General features: G+C 43.0%; 1 protein-coding gene across 1 annotated transcript in view; it reads left to right on the top strand.

Annotated features, from left to right (window-relative positions):
* ANTXR1 (ANTXR cell adhesion molecule 1) overlaps positions 1 to 18,311 on the top strand; it is a 655,342-nt gene that overhangs the window by 564,845 nt on the left and 72,186 nt on the right. The window contains exons 15-16 of the mRNA XM_069618887.1: positions 2,287 to 2,382; positions 6,037 to 6,201. Of these exons, the coding sequence (XP_069474988.1) occupies positions 2,287 to 2,382; positions 6,037 to 6,201 (261 nt within the window). The remainder of the gene's footprint in view (positions 1 to 2,286; positions 2,383 to 6,036; positions 6,202 to 18,311) is intronic.

An 18,311-nucleotide genomic window follows, 5' to 3' on the forward strand; every position in this document is an offset into this window, starting at 1 on the left:
AGGGGAACCAAGAGGTTTGGAAAATGTCTTGAATCCGATTGAGGTGCTGAGAAGCCTGACAAAGTTCCTAGCATCTGAGTGGGGTACGAAGAGGTTTGAAAAATGTCTCAAATCCGAGAGGGATGATGACAATTCTGAAAAAAGGTCAGATCACGGGGGGCACTGAGAGGTTTTAGAAAGCGCTGAGCAGCGATTTCTAAAACCTCCAAGCGCCCTTCATGATCCGGTCGTTTTTCAGAATGGCCCTCTCAGGCTGGAGGCACCATTTAGAAGTTTAAAAGTAGCCTTGTGCCGGAGAAAAGTACTGAGAAACCTAAAGGCATGGGAACAGGATTAGGGCTGAGAATTGTAAAAGGCATGGACATACTTTGAGAAAGGACCTAGAGATTGGCAATATTGAGAAATGGGCGAGAAGAGTGAGCAAACAGCACCTCTGACGGACCAATCCTGACAGAGAAAGGAGACTTGACTATATGCAAGCACATGCGTCCCATAAATGCATAAAGAGCCACACCTTGAGACAGCACAACTATGTCCTTTTGCTATTAATACCACAGAACAGAACACTGTTGCTAAACGTCGGTCTTTCAGGGCTGCACGTGTACTCTGGAGATGTGTTGCTCTTTCTGAGATCATTGTTGTAAGCCACATGTTCCTGAGATGTGCACCATTTATTAAAGTAGACTTTAAAAAGTAAACCGCCTCAACTCAACTGAACATACCTGAAAGATGCCGGTCCTTCCACGATTGACCAACCTACGTTTAATGTGACATTGCTCTCTCTCTCTCTCTCTCTCTCTCTCTCTCTCTCTCTCTCTCTCTCTCTCTTTCTCTCCCTCTCTGTCTCTCTCTATCTCCCCCTCTCTGTCTCTCCTGCTCTCTCTATCGCTCTCTCTCTCTCTTTTTCTCTCTCTCCCTCTCTCTCTATTTCTCTCTTTCTCTCTCTCTCTTTTTCTCTCTACCTCTATCTCTGTCTCTCTTTCTCTCTCCCTCCCGCTCTATCGCTTTCTCTCTTTTTCTCTCTCTCCCTCTCTGTCTCTCTCTTTCTCTCCCTCTTTCTCTCCCTCTCTGTCTCTCTCTATCTCCCCCTCTCTGTCTCTCCTGCTCTCTCTATCGCTCTCTCTATCGCTCTCGCTCTCTCTTTTTCTCTCTCTCCCTCTCTCTCTATTTCTCTTTTTCTCTCTCTCCCTCTCTCTCTATTTCTCTCTTTCTCTCTCTCTCTCTCTTGTTCTCTCTACCTCTCTCTATCTCTGTCTCTCTTTCTCTCTCCCTCCCGCTCTATCGCTTTCTCTCTTTTTCTCTCTCACCCTCTCTGTCTCTCTCTTTCTCTCCCTCTCTGTCTCTCTTTCTCTCCCTCTATCTCCCCCTCTCTGTCTCTCCTGCTCTCTCTATCGCTCTCTCTCTCTCTTTTTCTCTCTCTCCCTCTCTCTCTATTTCTCTCTTTCTCTCTCTCTCTCTTTTTCTCCCTCTATCTCCCCCTCTCTGTCTCTCCTGCTCTCTCTATCGCTCTCTCTCTCTCTCTTTTTCTCTCTCTCCCTCTCTCTCTATTTCTCTCTTTCTCTCTCTCTCTCTTTTTCTCTCTACCTCTCTCTATCTCTGTCTCTCTTTCTCTCTCCCTCCCGCTCTATCGCTTTCTCTCTTTTTCTCTCTCGCCCTGTTTGTCTCTCTCTTTGTCTCTCTCTCTCTTTCTCTCTCTCTCTCCCTCTCTTTGTCTCTCCCTCTTTCTCTCTCTCTTCTATACACATCACACTATAAACTGGATTGATTAGTCGCCCCCGGCCCCCTCCATACGCAGTTCACACACGTGAGATGCAAATTACACACAGATCTCTAGAGTGGCGGCTCAACTCACTGGATTGCCTCAAACACGTTTCAGCTGAGCATTTGACTGAATGAAATTCGGGGTACAGATCAAGTTGTTGCCAGTGGGACACAGTCATGTCAAATTGTTTGTCAGGATAATTTTGGGGTTGCGTCAGACTGAGCCCCAGATTTATTGTCACATTTCACAGAATCATTTTTGCAAATTATCACACACTGCTTCCAACACACTGTCTATTGCACATCACAAAGCAAGGCCGCGAATGCAAGACTGCTGTCAATTCACGAAGGGCTCGTGGGTGCCATGTTGTATAGCAAACAGTAGCAACGTCTCCAGTTTAAGAGAAGACTTTGTTGTGAGTGATACGGAAGGGGTATTATTCCATTGCTTTCGCACAGGAATGACTTGTAGAAAGATATGTTTTTTCTAAGTCTCTTCTTTAAGTACTTGCTTGTTCTCCACAGGAGGAAGATGATGATGGCTTGCCAAAGAAAAAATGGCCGACAGTCGATGCATCCTACTACGGAGGGCGCGGAGTCGGGGGCATTAAAAGAATGGAGGTGAAAATAGCAAGATCCCTGCATGCATTACTGGCTTGCCGAGACTTGGACGTCCCGAGCAAAACAAACCATATGGATGTTGTGTGTAATAAATCCCAGCATCTTGACTTGAACAGATTTTGAAGACTGATTGTTTGTAGTTACCTGTCTTCATGTATGCTTTTCCTGTTATGTACTTATACACCTGGTCCCACTCTTTCCCTAAACATATAATTCTGTTTGGAACTTATGGATGCAATCCAGCTCTGTCATAGGTATGTAGTTTTGTTCGATACTTATGCATTGAGTCCTGCTCTATACCTGTACATAACCCCCACTGTGTATTGTGATGAGTTACCATCCACAAACCATCAAAATATTTGGTTGACAAAGAAAACAGACTACTAAAGTCTGTTTTTCATATCCATGACACATGGGCCCGGACCAAAGGAAGGCCCAATAAAAGAAGAACTAACCTGAATGATGAGGGAAATGCCATAAGAGATGCACAATGGAGCAAAGAGCTGTAGTCAGAGTTATCAGATGTAGAGGAAACCGATGGCAAGGAGAAGTTGGCTGGTGTAGACAGACCAAAGCAGATGGAGTTTCAATAGAGTCTGAAGCACCACCAGACATGCTGCCACCCTATGGGCGGCTTTGGGCCTCTGCAGATTGGACCATATATCTGCAAATGTTGTGAGGTTCCCTGACGACCAATAAAAGCGTGGATTGACTTTAAAACTCTGTCCATTGCACATTGATTTATCTATAATGAGGCCCCCCAATACTCGAACAACCATATCACAAAGAAACAGCATTGTCGCTCCCTCTGCTCCTCCAACCACCTCACCCTGGTCGTCCCACGCTTTAAACTCGCCAGAGCATGAGGGGTGCGCTTCAGCACCACTGCACCATCTCTCTGGAACTCATTTCCCTTGCCTCCGAGAAATGAATCATCTTACCCACCATACAAGAGACTTTTGAAAACTTGGCTGTTCAATAGGTACGACTAACTTCAATCTGGATCATTCCATTATGAACTCAATACTGAGTTGTTACCTTGATTGTTCGTTGAACCTTCACCTTTCTTGCCTTCTGTACAAATCCTGTGATACCCGTGGGTCTGGGCATTACACAAATGTAAAAATAAAAAATAATGATAAATATGGAGAAGACCAGGTGCGTTGGAACCAAAGACCAACGTGCCACATTAGGAGGTAGAATGACTGGTGAGGAGGCTGTTGGAAGCCCAAACCACTGAGTTTCCAAAGAAGCTGGGTGAAGTTGCAGTAGGCAAAGTGCAACTGGACGTGGGGGGCTGCATGCTGCCAAAGGCACTGCAGAGCCTCCAGGATGCTGGAGAAGCAGGGGATTCCATTTACATACGTGATGGAAGTCCATAAAGGAGAGCAAATGAAAGTCTACAAAACGACATTCCGATCGAGGAAGATGAGGCGAAACGAATGCTGATTGGAAGGCCTGAGAGCCTAAGTGAATGCTGCTAGAGACCCATCACTGACCGCCACCACACCGTTGTGGGAGACACCATGTGGAAAAGAGGGTGAGCGTTTGCTGAGGTGCCCTTGAAAGTAGAGGACAAGCAGATGGGATAGCCTTTGCAAAAGCTCTAGGGTAAACAAGCCTGAACCAGGGTAGAGCCCCCAAGGAGTTAAGAGGTTGGCCCACAGATGGCTGGTAAACGAAAGTAGAAGCAAGTGTGAAATGCTGCATTCTGGGATTTGTGGTACACAAATCCGGCAGCACCATACACAAGTAAGAACATTGAAGCAACTGAAACACTGCATATTGGAAACTGTTGTGAAAACTCCCAAAACGCAAGGCATTTCAATAGGAAGAAATGAAATGAGGATGCATGATTGTTGCCTTGGAACTGTGGTACCAAGCCTCAAAGAGCCAGTAAATAAGAATTGATAAAGGTGCGAAACACTGTATTGTCAGAACTGTGGCACAAAGTTACAAAATATTTCACATTTGAAGAAAGAGAATTTGAAGAAATGAGAAACAAATGCATGTTGGGAAGCAAACTAAATTATACGCAGCACTGTAAACCATAACAGAAAAATGATTCTCCAGGGGGCAACATTTCTACATTGGAGCACATTCCACATGAAGAGAGTGATAAAAAGGTAGGACATTCTAAAACTCTGAGCTGGAAAATGTGGGACTAGAAGAGGATAAGTCAAATGGTGTCAAAAAGTGAAATAGTCTAAAGGGTTGAGTAACTAGGGGGGAGTCCCAGGGCCAAAGAGACACTTGCCAGCAGAAGAAGAACCGATTCTAAAGTGAGAAGCAAAGTCATGGCTATAACGCCTGAAATATAGTGTCACTGGAAACCAACAATCCTGCCCACTGTGGAAAAACCTTTCTGATATTAACAGTCTATAATAGCAATTTTATTATATTTTAAAAGATGTATATCAGCTACTTCCCACAGTGTAGGTTGAGCACTCCAACTATGGATAGCATGCAATACTGCTCTGTATGGATGCATACAATTGTTCTCTGTACTTATGGGCATAGTCCTGCACTGTACCAACACAAAAGTCCCTCTACCTTTGTATGTAAATTCTCTAGACACTGCCCCACTAGACCCACCAGAACTCCTTACCTGCACCAACTAAAGATCCCTAACTATAACCTAAAAACAGCAGGAGGCTCCAGTTTTTCCAGTGCTCGCAGCACAATGTTGGAACACCCTCCCTCCTACAATTAGATCGGAAACCGCGTTCTGGCCATTCAGAGCCATGGTAAAATCATGGCTACTAGCCTAGACATCTAGACTCTCGCCGACACGACCGTCCAGCCGCCGCTCTCTACCTGCAATGTAATTGTAATGCAACTAGTAATGTTTACTCTTTCTACTGCCTATTCAGGACCAACCTGTAACCCGGTCCTCACTCGCCACTGTAACTATTTTGTGCCTATTCTCTGTACATACTCTTCTCGGTAGATTCTACTCTTGTATGTAAACATTCAGAGCCTGGACCAATGTATACTCTGTCTGTTGTATTATGATGTTCGTGTAACGATATGTAACTCTACTGTGCACACGATTATGCACCCAGCTACCTGAGGGTTCGGACGTGCTTTATAAATAAACAAACTAAACTAAACTAAACTAGCCCTGCCCTTTAACAACAGACAACAGTTGTACTCTTCCTCTGAAGATAATTCTGCTTTGAGCAAGACTTAACATCCTGTTCTGTAATGATGTATGTAGCCCTGCTTTGTACAAAGTCCTGCCTGCCCTCTGACTACACACGTGGTCTTACTCTCCATCAACGCATGCGTAGTCTAACTCTCATTCAGAATTATGAGAAAATAAATCAACGTTTCCAGAGAGAATTAAAGACCTGAACATTGCACTAGTCCTTGGCGATGGTGCGACTGAAATCCTGAAATTCTCAGACACATTTGTGTTGTCTCCAAGCCTACTCCTGTGGTGCCTGGACAAGGTGGACACAGACACTTGGTTATAGCAGATCTTCTGTTCTTTACAGGTGGCGCACAATCCAGTTTTAATTAAAGTAGTCAAAGAAGTAACAGAGAGCAGACCATCCGCAGTCAGAGGGCACGCTATTTACTGGTTGCATTGCCACAGAATATCATACAGACTGACTTTGAGACATCAATATGTGCATTTAATATTTTCAGGTTCGCTGGGGAGATAAAGGCTCTACTGAGGAAGGTGCAAAACTTGAGAAGGCCAAGAATGCGCGTGTCAAAATGCCAGAGCAGGAGTACGAGCTGCCCTCGCCCCGGATGCTGAACAATCACATGCGGAAATCGTCACCCAGGAAATGGTATAGTCCAATAAAGGTATGCTCCAACGTCACATGGTGAATTGAAATATGAGAAATCCCCCCTAGGAAGTTGCGATCTCTGACTAGGGTTATGTGTCAGGCTCAGATAATGAAGTATATAATATGGGAGATATAACACTACGAGTTGTAGTAGTCAATAAACCTAATCCCAAGAATCAGAGGGTATATTTCATGGGAAATCCACCATATGATCTGGAAGTTTCTAATAAAGCTATTTCCCAGCGTTAGAGCATGAATATCATAGGGCATTCTCCATAGGATCTATCAAGATAGGTCTCAATGTTATAGCATAAATAACATGATAAATCCACCATAGGATCTTCCAATCTACGATAAAAGGTATGTCCAACTGTTATAGAATGAGTAAAGTGGGAAGAACAAATGACTTACCCATGATAATATTCTTTCTACTGGATATTCCTCCCACGGAGTCTGCATTTGTGATATATCCATATCCTGTTTTGGAAAAGAATTCTGACAGCAGAGGGCACTGTGGGGCATCGAGTCGATGTCCCTCGACAGATACCATTGCTGCATCCGGATGTGACATTGATGACAGTAGGAATAGTATGCACTGCGCCCGTTGCCTCAGCTCTTAGTTTGTCCCTCTTTCTGCACAGCCAACTTGAGAATTAGATAACCTGCATGGGCATTAAAAGAGAGAAGTATATTAAAAATGCACCCACGGTCAGAGGGGTAGGCTGGAAGTGCAATGAAGAATCCGTGGAAGGAACATCCAGTAGAACATTACCAGGCAAAAGTAATTTGTTCTTCTAATGGATTGTGTCCTCCCACAGATTCCTCATTTTGGATAGAATGTCATAGCAGTTTTGGAGATGGAGGTTGAGAAGTGGACTTTTTGGGAATTCTGATTAACACATAATATTGTGTAGAACCGCTTTTCCAAAGTGGGTGTCCTGGCCCGAAAGAGTGTCCAAACAATAATGCTTTGAGAAAGTGTGTAGTGAGGACCACATTGCGGCATTGCTTTGTGCATTGGTACACCTTAGGTGGAATGGGCTCTTAGGTTTTTCAGAAGCATCTATTCCTGCAATGGAGTAGCACCCAACAACGCAGAGAATTATCAAACACGATAATGTTTGTTCTGTCATGGTTTGGCCCAGCCAGTGGCCGGTATAACCAATACATGGTTGGTCATGTTACCTGACATCTTTTCGGGTCAAGCCTGTGTAATCTATTTTCATCCTTAGATCAGTGAGGAGGTGGATAAAAAGCTGGTAAAGTTATTTTCTGCGTTAGATGGAATTCAGACACAACCGTGGGAAGAAAGGAGCGACTAACCCTCAAAATTACCTTCTCCTTGAAAAATATTGTAAAGGTTGGTTTACATGACAGGGCTTGTAACTCACTCTGCAAGCAGAAGTGATGGCTACCAAAAGGATTGTTTTCATTGTTAATAACTGGAGAGGTTCAAATGGTGCTCCCATTAAGAAGGTTAATACCAGGTTCAAATCCCAGAACGGGACCAGAAAACGGACTAGTGGGAAAATAGTCAGTCCTTTCAGGAATTAAATGACATTTGGCATCTTAAAGTTCCCCTTTCCTTCTCTACCCCTTCTCCCTTCCTTCTCACTTTTCCCTCATCTCCAATATCCAAGGAAACTGTTTTACATATACTTACGCTGGTTTGTCTCATGTTTGTTAACTTGCTTCTTCCATTATTGTATCTTGTTGTTTTATTGTAAAGCGCTTTGGATTAAAGCGCTATACAAAATGAATAAACATAAACATAAACATAACATAAAGTAAGAGCCCTGCTCTGGAATGTTTTTTAAAATGGATAACACCGCCAGGTATCCCTTGACGGTAGCCACTTGCAACACTTGATGGGCTAAGTGCAGAGGAAAGAATGCACTGCAGGTGTATTGCAAGTGAAAGGATCAATATCTTTAGCTCTACACCAGCTGCAAACTTGTTCCGATAGCAGCGGCATTTTGCTTTTGTTTCTGGGCTTCTGACCAAAAGCAACACCTCCATCACCTCTTCTGGGAGATCCCGATCTTTGCCTTTTAACCTCTTAGAAACCAGACATGAAGGTTCAGAGTTCTGATTTCTGGATGAAGAAGACAACCTCCCTCTTGTGAGAGTAGGTCCACTATCTTGGGAAGACGGAATGGAGGGCAGATGGACATGTCTAGAAATTCCAGGTACCATGTCCCCCTGGCTCAATCCAGAGTAATCATAGACTTCCCGAACTTCCTCAACCTCCTGATTACATGAGGAATGAAGGGGACTGGTGGGAACGTGTACAGGAGTAGAAATTTCAGAGTGTCTACCAGAGCTCCTCTCTGAGAAAATTCTCTGGAAACAGAGTTACTTGAGGGGTTCCCGAAAGGGCAAAGATCTCTATAAGGACTTCATTAACGAACTCCCACTCGTGGGAGATTGTGCTCTGCCTGCTCAGATCGTCCGCCATCATATTATCTTCTCTGGCTAGGTGAACAGCAGAAGAGAGATACTTTTTGTAGCACCCAAAACCAGATCTTCATTGCTTCCCTACACAGTGATAGTCATCCCTACACCTCTTTTGTTGAGTAATGCACAGCCGTTGTGTTGTCTGTCATTATCAAGACATTCTTTCCCTGCATGGACAGCAAAAAGACCATCACCGCCAGTCTGAATACCCTCAGCTCTAACAGATTTATGTGTAGCTATGATTGTGATGGGGACCAAAGACCGCTAATCGTGAGGTCGCTCATGTGAGCTCCCCATTCCGTGAGGGACAAGACTGTGACTACTGTTATCTTTGGCCAAGGTGCCAGAGATGTTGCCCTTCCATCACATTATCCTTGGAAGCCCATCACAGGAGATCCTGTGCGACCTTGCTTGGGACCTGAAGAAGGTACATCATCCTGCCTGAGAACTGTGATCATTGGGATCTGAGGGCTCACTGAAGGGATCTCCAGATAACACTGTTACCCATGCTTCTTTTCTGTCTCCTCTCACTATGTTTTCTTACTCCCCTCATCTTCAGGGGAAAGGAGGGGGGCATTGGTATTCTTTTTCACTCCATAGGGTGCCTCGTCTCTACAATCTCTCACCCCTTGTTTGTTTGTTTGTTTGTTTGTTTATTATTATTTGTTTATTATTTATAGGGCGCATTAAACCCTTAGGTAGCTAGGCACACAACATGACAAGGTTACTTATGGCTTTGTTACATTTGCATAGATGAGTATATACAGGTGCAAATAAGGTACAATTCACATTTGCAAGTATGTACATGTGCAAGGGTAGTTACAGAATAATTTACAGTTTGCATATTTACAGGAATATGCATGTGCATAGGTAATAATCGTTAGTGCATCATTGCTAGTTGAGACAGAGAGAGTAGAGTAGAGAGCGATATGTAGCTATAGGTTATAGGTCTTTGTGGCGTAGCCATTTGCGGGTGTTGCGCTTAAAGCTATTGTAAGATTGGTATCTTCTTAACTCAACTGGTAGAGCATTCCATTGCTGAGTTGCTTTTACAGGGAAGCTGTTTCCCCCTATTTTTTGTAGGCAGAATCTGGGGATTTGGAGACATTAGGAATTGACTGTTCTAGTTGGGCGTGTAGAGGGTTTTCTGGTTATTCTTGCCTTCAGGTATGGAGGTGCTGCGTTGTTTAGGCATTTAAAGGTTAAAGTGACCATTATGAGGAGGATCCGATCAGTGAATTTGGCCAATTGTGGTGTCTTCTGGCGTTGGAGATGCGCTCTCTAGTAGTTTTAGGGCCATTCTAAGCACATTTTTTGCAGAGTTTGTAATTTGTTTGTGATAGATTTATTACCACCTGCATAAAGTGAGTTGCAGTAGTCCAACTTTGAGAGGATGAGGGCATTTTCCAAGATGATACAGCTAGCTGGTGAGAGGAAGGGTCTACATGCTTTGATAAGGTTGCCGGTGTAGGCAGTGGATGAGGCCAAGGAGTTTACTTGTTTTCTTAGGGAGAGTGTGGAATCCAAGTAGAAGCCCAGAGTCTTCACTTCTTTGGCCACTGTAATTATGTTGCCGTCGATGTTGAAGGCATTGTAGTTATCGTTACGTTTTTTTAGGTTGTTGGCTGAACCAAGGATTAGTATCTCTGTTTTATCGTCATTCAGGCAGAGGCCGTGGGTTGCCATCCATGTCTGAGTAAGGATGTAGATTTTGTTCACTAAAGCTATATCCGATGTAAAATTGCCCATAAGGGGGATGCGGATCTGGGTATCATCTGCATAATTTGTGTAAGTGATAACCAGCCTGTCCAATTTATCAAATAGAGGCTTAGTGAAGATATTGTACATAGTGGGCGAGACACATGAACCTTGGGGGAATCCACAGGTTATTATGATTGGGTCTTCAGAGACTGCCGTGGAGAAAACTCTCATGCTTCTGTTATCAAGAAATGATTGGACCCAGGCTATAGCCTCACTTGAAAAGTGGGCCGCCGATGCTAGGTGTTTGCATAGACCTACATGGTCCACCAGGTCAAAGGCCGCTGACAGATCAAGGAGGAGTAACATGGCTGTGTTTCCTTTATCGTTAACTTCATCAATTAGGCGTAAATTGCATGAAAAGGATATAAAGTATTGACAAGGACGTTGGGAACAATTGACAAACATGATAAATAAAAACAAAAAGAAAAGTATAAAATCGATTAGACAATGCAAGGCTAAGAACGATTGTGTATGCGCAGAATGGTCACCCAGTATGTTATGTAATTACAGGGCAGTGATTGCCACATTCAAAAACCAGATGAATTACCTTGTAAGGGCTTGAATAGGAGAATTGAATGCTAGAGAGAAGAAGAATATAGCCCAAATAAGGTTCGATGATCCAGAATAATGTTTCTGCCTAATAAAAAATCGATTAGTAACTCATATAGAAAAAGACAGTTAGAATTGAAATCCTTACCTATAGAGTATTGCAATTAAGGACTTCAAAAATACAATGTGGGTTCACAGGCTCCACTGCAAATATAAAGCATTTATAAATTGTATTGCTTGTTACCTTTAATTGTGTACGCAAAACTATTGAAATTAAAGTTAGTATAGGCGTTCGCACAAATACTTATATAGTTGCAATTGCAATTGGACTCTTAAGACGAAAAGAAGGCAACTGTGGAAAGTGTCAAGAGCAGCATGGAAGCAGCATCACATGCAAGGGGAGACAAAAACAAACCACCAGAATTAGTGGTGCTAACCGGTCCTCATAATAGAAGAATGAGGTAGTCACATGCGCATGGCTCCTGCTTGATACTAGTCTGCAGGGGTCTGCGCGAAAGACTAGACTTGCCGGCGTTTCCGCACGTAGTAGGGGGAACAGGAGCCTCGCGTGTGTGCGCAGCTACTCCTATATTAATAAAGTGCATGAAGTGTTACTGCCACGCAGAACCCGGAAGCATGGCGCATACAGGCGACCGTATTGAGAGTAGTGCTTCATTATGGGCTGAATGACAAGCTGAATAGCAAACTTCTTATGGGCTGATATTAAAAGAAAAGAATTTCTAACTCCTGCATTAATTGCGAATCAAATGGGAGACGAGGAGCCAATTAGTGGCAAAAAATGGGTATACCTAAGCCGTAGCTGATATGATGCACAAGTTACTCTCCGCTAGGGTGGTGGAGCGTTTCCTCTTGTTGGGTTTGCCACCCCTTGTCCCCCTGTATTTGGGCCTGGGGTTAAGGTATTTGTAGCAGGTGGGATTTGAAACAAAACTTTTTTCATGGCAGCAATTGCTGCTTGCCGATTGCCTTTTTTGAAACGGCGTATTTGTTCTAAAAAAGGTGAAGGACAAGTATTATTAAGTACATCTGACTGAGGTTCGGAAACTTCTGGACTCTCATCATCTAATGATGTCAAGTCATTGTCTGGTGTCGCCGAAACAGGGGCTCGGCTTGTACTTGGTTTTTCACTTTCGCTTTCTATATCAGAGCTAGCTGGTGAAGACGCCAGACTGCTACTTCTAGATTTGGACACCTCATCATATTTGGGTTGATAGTTGTAAACCCTGTTATCCCGGTAGTCCCTATCATCTCTTGAAATTTTACAAGATTTACAGAGTTTTACCTCATCCTGATGTCTGCATAACCTGGTATATAATGTTTTGAAATTTGTATCAATGGTTACGCTTGGTGCATCGAAGAGGGCAATCTCTTCTTTAACTGCGTCAATCTGAACTACAATTTGTGCGTGATCTCGTTTAGCGTGCTCTATTAATAACTTAAGCATGTCATTGGAGCTAGCTGTTAAATTGGATTCCCATTCGGTTGCTAAATCTCCATCTTCGGGATCCTCAAAATCTGGCAAAATTAATGTACAAAGCCCACGTGGAATTTTATTTTCTTGAAGATAATGAGTAAGAGTAGTTTGTTCCCAGAATTTGTTGATCTCTTTTATACTAAGGCGTTCTAATCAAATGAATTTAGATCTGAGATCCTCAGTTTCCGAAGTAAGTCTCTTAAACGGGTTCAGGGTTGAACCCCTTGGTGCAAATAAAGCCTTAATATCATCTTCACGTGTTAATATATATTCTGCTGCTTGAGCCATGACTAATTATAATTTTGGTAAATAATGGTCTGGCAGCCAATCCTCGTTATCCAAAGTTAAATGATTTGAAAGAATTTTGCCAGCATGGATAGTAGAGGTTAGGCGCCCTGACAAAGAATAAGGTGTCTAGGGGCTGCAATTGGGAGCAAGTTATAGTCACCCTGTCAGGTGGCTACGTCAAGGGATTGTTAAGAGTGGGTTTGCTGCCATGAATTGTGCACACATCCAATTCATGGGCAGTAACGCTTCATGCACTTTACTAATATAGGAGTAGCCATGTGCACACGCGAGGCTCCTGTTACCCCTACTATGTGCGGAAACGCCGGTAAGTCTAGTCTTTTGCGCAGACCCCTGCAGACTAGTATCAAGCAGGTGCCATGCGCACGTGACTACCTCATTCTTCTATTATGAGGTCCGGTTAGCACCACTAATTCGGGTGGTTTGTTTTTGTCTCCCCTTGCATGTGATGCTGCTTCCATGCTGCTCTTGACGCTTTCCACAGTTGCCTTCTTTTCATCTTAAGAGTCCAATTGCAATTGCAACTATATAGGTATGTGGGCGCACGCCTATACTAACTTTAATTTCAATAGTTTTGCATACACAATTAAAGGTAACAAGCAATACAATTTATAAATGCTTTATATTTGCAGTGGAGCCTGTGAACCCACATTGTATTTTTGAAGTCCTTAATTGCAATACTCTATAGGTAAGGATTTTAATTCTAACTGTCTTTTTCTATATGAGTTAATAATCGATTTTTTATTAGGCAGAAACATTATTCTGGATCATCCAACCTTATTTGGGCTATATTCGTCTTCTCTTTAGCATTCAATTCTCCTATTCAAGCCCTTACAAGGTAATTCATCTGGTTTTTGAATGTGGCAATCACTGCCCTGTAATTACATAACATACTGGGTGACCATTCTGCGCATACACGATCGTTCTTAGCCTTGCATTGTCAATTAGCATTAGCAAACCCACTCTTAACAATCCCTTGACGTAGCCACCTGGCAGGGTGACCATAACTGGCTTCCAATTGCAGCCTCTACACACCTTATTCTTTGTCAGGGCGCCTAACCTCAACTATCCATACTGCCAAAATTCTCTCAAATCCTTTTACAGAGTGCCCCGGAGTTCCGAGTGACCACAGAAATTACTGTGCTGCAGATCCATTCGCAATGAGCTTCAGTCTGTGCACACCGGCCTTCCTGCTGGGCTTCGCCTCCGCTTCTCAACTTCGGTCGCTCTCCGCCTTCCCTCTCAAGGGCTCCCAGTCCTGCACGGCACTCTCGGCGGGACGCCCAGGATCTTTGTTGCGTTCCTGCATCTCACCCCTTGTTATGACCCTTCCTGGATTCTCATCTCCTCCGGTCACAGCATCTGTACGCCCTGCACCGCTCACGCCTTCCTCTTTTTGGTTCTGCACGCTACTTTTATATGCTCCCTGATTACTAATGGGTTGAAGGTTAAACAAGGTATTCCTAATTGCCTGACCTTGTATAACTCCCTTAATGTGACATGCCTGATCTTCATAGCTATATGCCTCTGAACCTCTCTTCTTTGTCACAGTACCAGAGTGGTTTTTACAATCGGAAATCTGCATTGCTCCTAGTTGCCTCTTCTTCCCAGTACTTAACGGAAATGTATAAGGGATGACGGAATGTGATTGGCAATAACACATAAAGGCAAAGGGAGGGGAGGGCAGGTTAATCACAGGAAAGAGGGTATACCATTTCTCGCCATCAGGTACCCTGTCTCCAATCCCCAAGGACCCTCCACTCAAGTGATCTCCCTCACTTATCCACCCCCAGGGTTGGGATCCACGTGCGATGGCCCTTCCCTTCGCCATCTAAACAGAATATCCCAGGGGAGTGGAGGTGAGCGCACTTTCCGGTTTCTTACAGATGTCAGAGTGTGTGAGATTCTATTTGGAACATGATTATTTCAATCTGCCCTGCCTTGGGGTATTCCACCCAGGACTGGTTGAAACAGTCGCCTACACGTAAATAGTTCTTACCTAAAAATGTAACTGAATAAAGGACTTACCTGAAGAATTTAGCTGCATGTACTGTACATATTTTTTTTACTAAAGATAGGTCCCAGCGCTAGAGAGTGAATAGCACAGGAAAGCTACCACAATTATTTGTAATCGCTGATAAAAGTATGTTCCACTGTCAGAGAATAGATAACCTGGGAAATCCACCAGAGGAAGTGGCAGCAGCTCATACAGATGAGTCCCAATGTTTGAACATGAATAGCAGGGGTCATATGTCAATAAAGACATGCCCCAGTGCAAGAGTGGAAAGCATGAGACTACCAGGACGTGGTAGTGTCCACTAATGATATGGCCCAACATCAGAACAAAAAAATGCATGGGAAATCCAACACAGGACGTGGTAGATTTGGAGAAAGATTTGCTGAATGTCAGATGGTGAACCGCATGGCACATTCCTCTTAGGATGTGGTAGATTCCCTTAAAATAAGTGCCATCACCAGAGGGAATCTCATGCACAGTCCAGCAGTGGAAGTGGTAGTCCCTGATGAACAAGCATCGCAGTGGCAAAGGGTGAATAGGTTGGGAACTCCACTACCAGAAGTGGCAGTATCCCAAGAAGATACGTCAAATGTTAAAAAGCGAATAGCACGGGAAATACACTACAGGAATTGGTCACTCCTGATTAAGATATGTCCCTTTAGCAAATCATAGCGTGAGCAGTCCCCCATAAATATGTGTAGTGAAAAATAAAGGTATGTACCAGAATAAAGACTATTAATTGGAAATTAATCTTTACAAATTAATGTTTAATTTAGATTGGTTATAATAACTGAGGTGTGATCTAAGTCCTACTCTTTGTGAAATAACAAATGATCTTTCCTAAATCATGAGGAATCGCCCTAAAACGTGCTCAACCAGCAATGTGTAAATACCATTGTTCAGTAACATTCGCGTTATTTTTCAAAAACACCTATAGAGATACGTAAGTCATCACCAATTTTTTTTAAACAAAATAATTTACCTGGTGAGTAATCAGCCTGACAACAAACAGTTCATCTCAAACAGCCCCCTTTGGAAATAGGATTAAGACAAAATCTTCTTTAGGGAATTAAATCATGACTTCCAGCATGGAAGCTGGATCAAATTACAGAAACTGTGCAATGGCGCAATGCACATTTTATTGGCAGAAGTGCCAAAATTCTGCATGTGCAACTATGTGTGGTTTCAATGCACGTTTGCACTGGTGCAATTTTCTCACAGGCACAATAACTGCATTCAGTGGTTCTGAAATACATACACTTCTAATGTATTGTGTAAACACAGATTGTTTCATCTGGTTAGAACTTTGATCAGTGTTTTTCCGGATGACCCATCCATTACGTTTTGCTTCTCATTATACGTTGTTAATGGGCGGAGCCGCAGTTTCCATTCTATCTTCCTTCCCTCAGCAGTTTCCAATATCAGGCATTTTGCTCAGTAGTCATTATCTTAGTGGTTGAACTGTTAAATCGAAACAATGCACACCTCTCTGCCCACATTCATGATGACATACCTAATACATGCTGGTCGGGTACTCCAACCACAAAAGTGTCTTAGATACAGAGACGGGCTGAGATTGTAGCCCATTGGAAAAGTAAAATCTAAACAAGTTTTCAAATTGACCAACAAAGTTACAAATGATATACATCAAATGTGGAACATTGTGTCATACATATTTATTGTGAATATGATACAATAGGTTATTTATAATGCACTTAATACCCAGAGGTTTCTAAGGGTGGACCCGGGGATGGAACCTGTGTTGCTCCGTGTCGTTTTGCTTCCAAGGCGAACACGTTGCCCCTGAGCTATCCTCCCGTATACCCGTACACTGTATACCCTGAATGTAATTAATGTAGCAATAGGCTCAGCCTTAATAAAGGCTACTCATCATCCACATCGATCTTTGGCTGAAAATAGTGCCAGGTTTGACCTTATTTTTAAATTATATATCTGTCCTCTCCCCCCTCCCGGTGGTGGGTATCAGCTTTGGGTGGCCATTTAATCAGCAATGCAAGCTCCTTCCACACCAATTGAGAATTCAAGGCCCTGCGATCTGTGCGGCTAAAGAGTTGCCCGTAAAGACAAGAGGTTGGGCTGGTCTCAAGTGTGGCACTTCCGCGCAGCCTCAACGCGCACAAGAGTCCATGCACACTCCACTCCTAGCCTCATGGAGCCGTTGTGCGCGGAGCTGCCGCAGGCTCACTCATTGTGAGATTGTTTGCAAGTTGCATGTCTACAGTTCGAAGTGCCTCTGAAGGAGCTCTGACTCATCCTACTTGGACAAGAAATGCAGACATTCTAGCAGAAATATATAAAAAGATTACACGGATTAATATCAGGATTTACTAACCCGACTCCTGCTTGGCAGTGTAATCTTTCCATCCTTTTCCGCCACGATTAATTATTCAGAGACGTTTCTGGCAAATGTGCCTCTCTTCTCCACACAAGAAGCTTTTCAGTGATGGGCTCATACTCAAAAATGGTATCCAGTTAAATTATCGAAAAAATATTTTCGACATGCCATTTTGTCGAAAAAAAATGGCAGAAACAAAAATTCGGAATTTTTTTTTTATTTTGTTTTTTTTGTTTCGCGAGTAAAAAAGTGTCTTGAAAAAAATTAATTTAAAAAAATACATTCGAAAAAAAATGTTGGCATTTTGGTGTCGAAAAAATGCCATTTTGAAAATATGACATTCGAAAATGTCACTAGGAACCCTCAAAAATACTACTTTGAAAATCCTGCAACAGAAAATCAGAGAAAAGATCCACCAGCCTTTATCGAATTCTGTTGCATATCATCTGTGGGCAGTTTGGAGGCTATCATTTTGCTCGTGATGTGATTCTGTATAAAATCTTTCCTGCAAAGGGGTCAAAACTTGCTGGAAACAATAGAACTGTGTCTATGATGCACACAAATAGAATTCAGGAAAGAATGAAGCTGTGGAAAAATGATATCTGCCAGCCCTTATGCGGTCTAGCCCACTTTCGCCGATTTATACTTTTGCTGATTGTATTTTTAGTGCTTTTTTTGCACTTTTTTGTGGCAAAATGCATGTGGTAAGTGGGCTTATGATATATATATAGAGGTGGGAGGTAAGGGTAGAAGGGAGCAGCTGTGGGGGGTCTTCGCCTCCACATTTTGTCGCAAAACAATTTAAAATAAACTTGATTAAAGTGTACACCAGCAAAAAAATGCGCAATGGTTCATAGAACGTTTGATGCACAGAGACAATTCTCTACTATGGCACTGTGCAGTGAAAGAAATATTAGGAGGTTCTTTGGCCGCAGACATGCGTAAGAATTTCCGCACACTTTCCCAACACGTGCAAGACTTTGCAGACTCTCTGTGGCTTTGCTCTAGAATTTCTTGATTATATTTGTTTCTGGTTTTTTACCTTTGGGAACCGAGACATATACATTTTACTCCTCAAGTGCCGCAGGCAGAGGCACGAAAAATAACACAAGTTACAATATTCATCCTTACAGTGAACACGCAGAGAAATATGTCTTCTCATCTAGCGAAGGTCTCAAGAAAACC

The sequence above is a fragment of the Ambystoma mexicanum genome, chromosome 10 (assembly GCF_040938575.1).
Source record: "Ambystoma mexicanum isolate Mex_15411 chromosome 10, UKY_AmexF1_1, whole genome shotgun sequence".
NCBI classification, from domain to species: Eukaryota; Metazoa; Chordata; class Amphibia; order Caudata; family Ambystomatidae; genus Ambystoma; species Ambystoma mexicanum.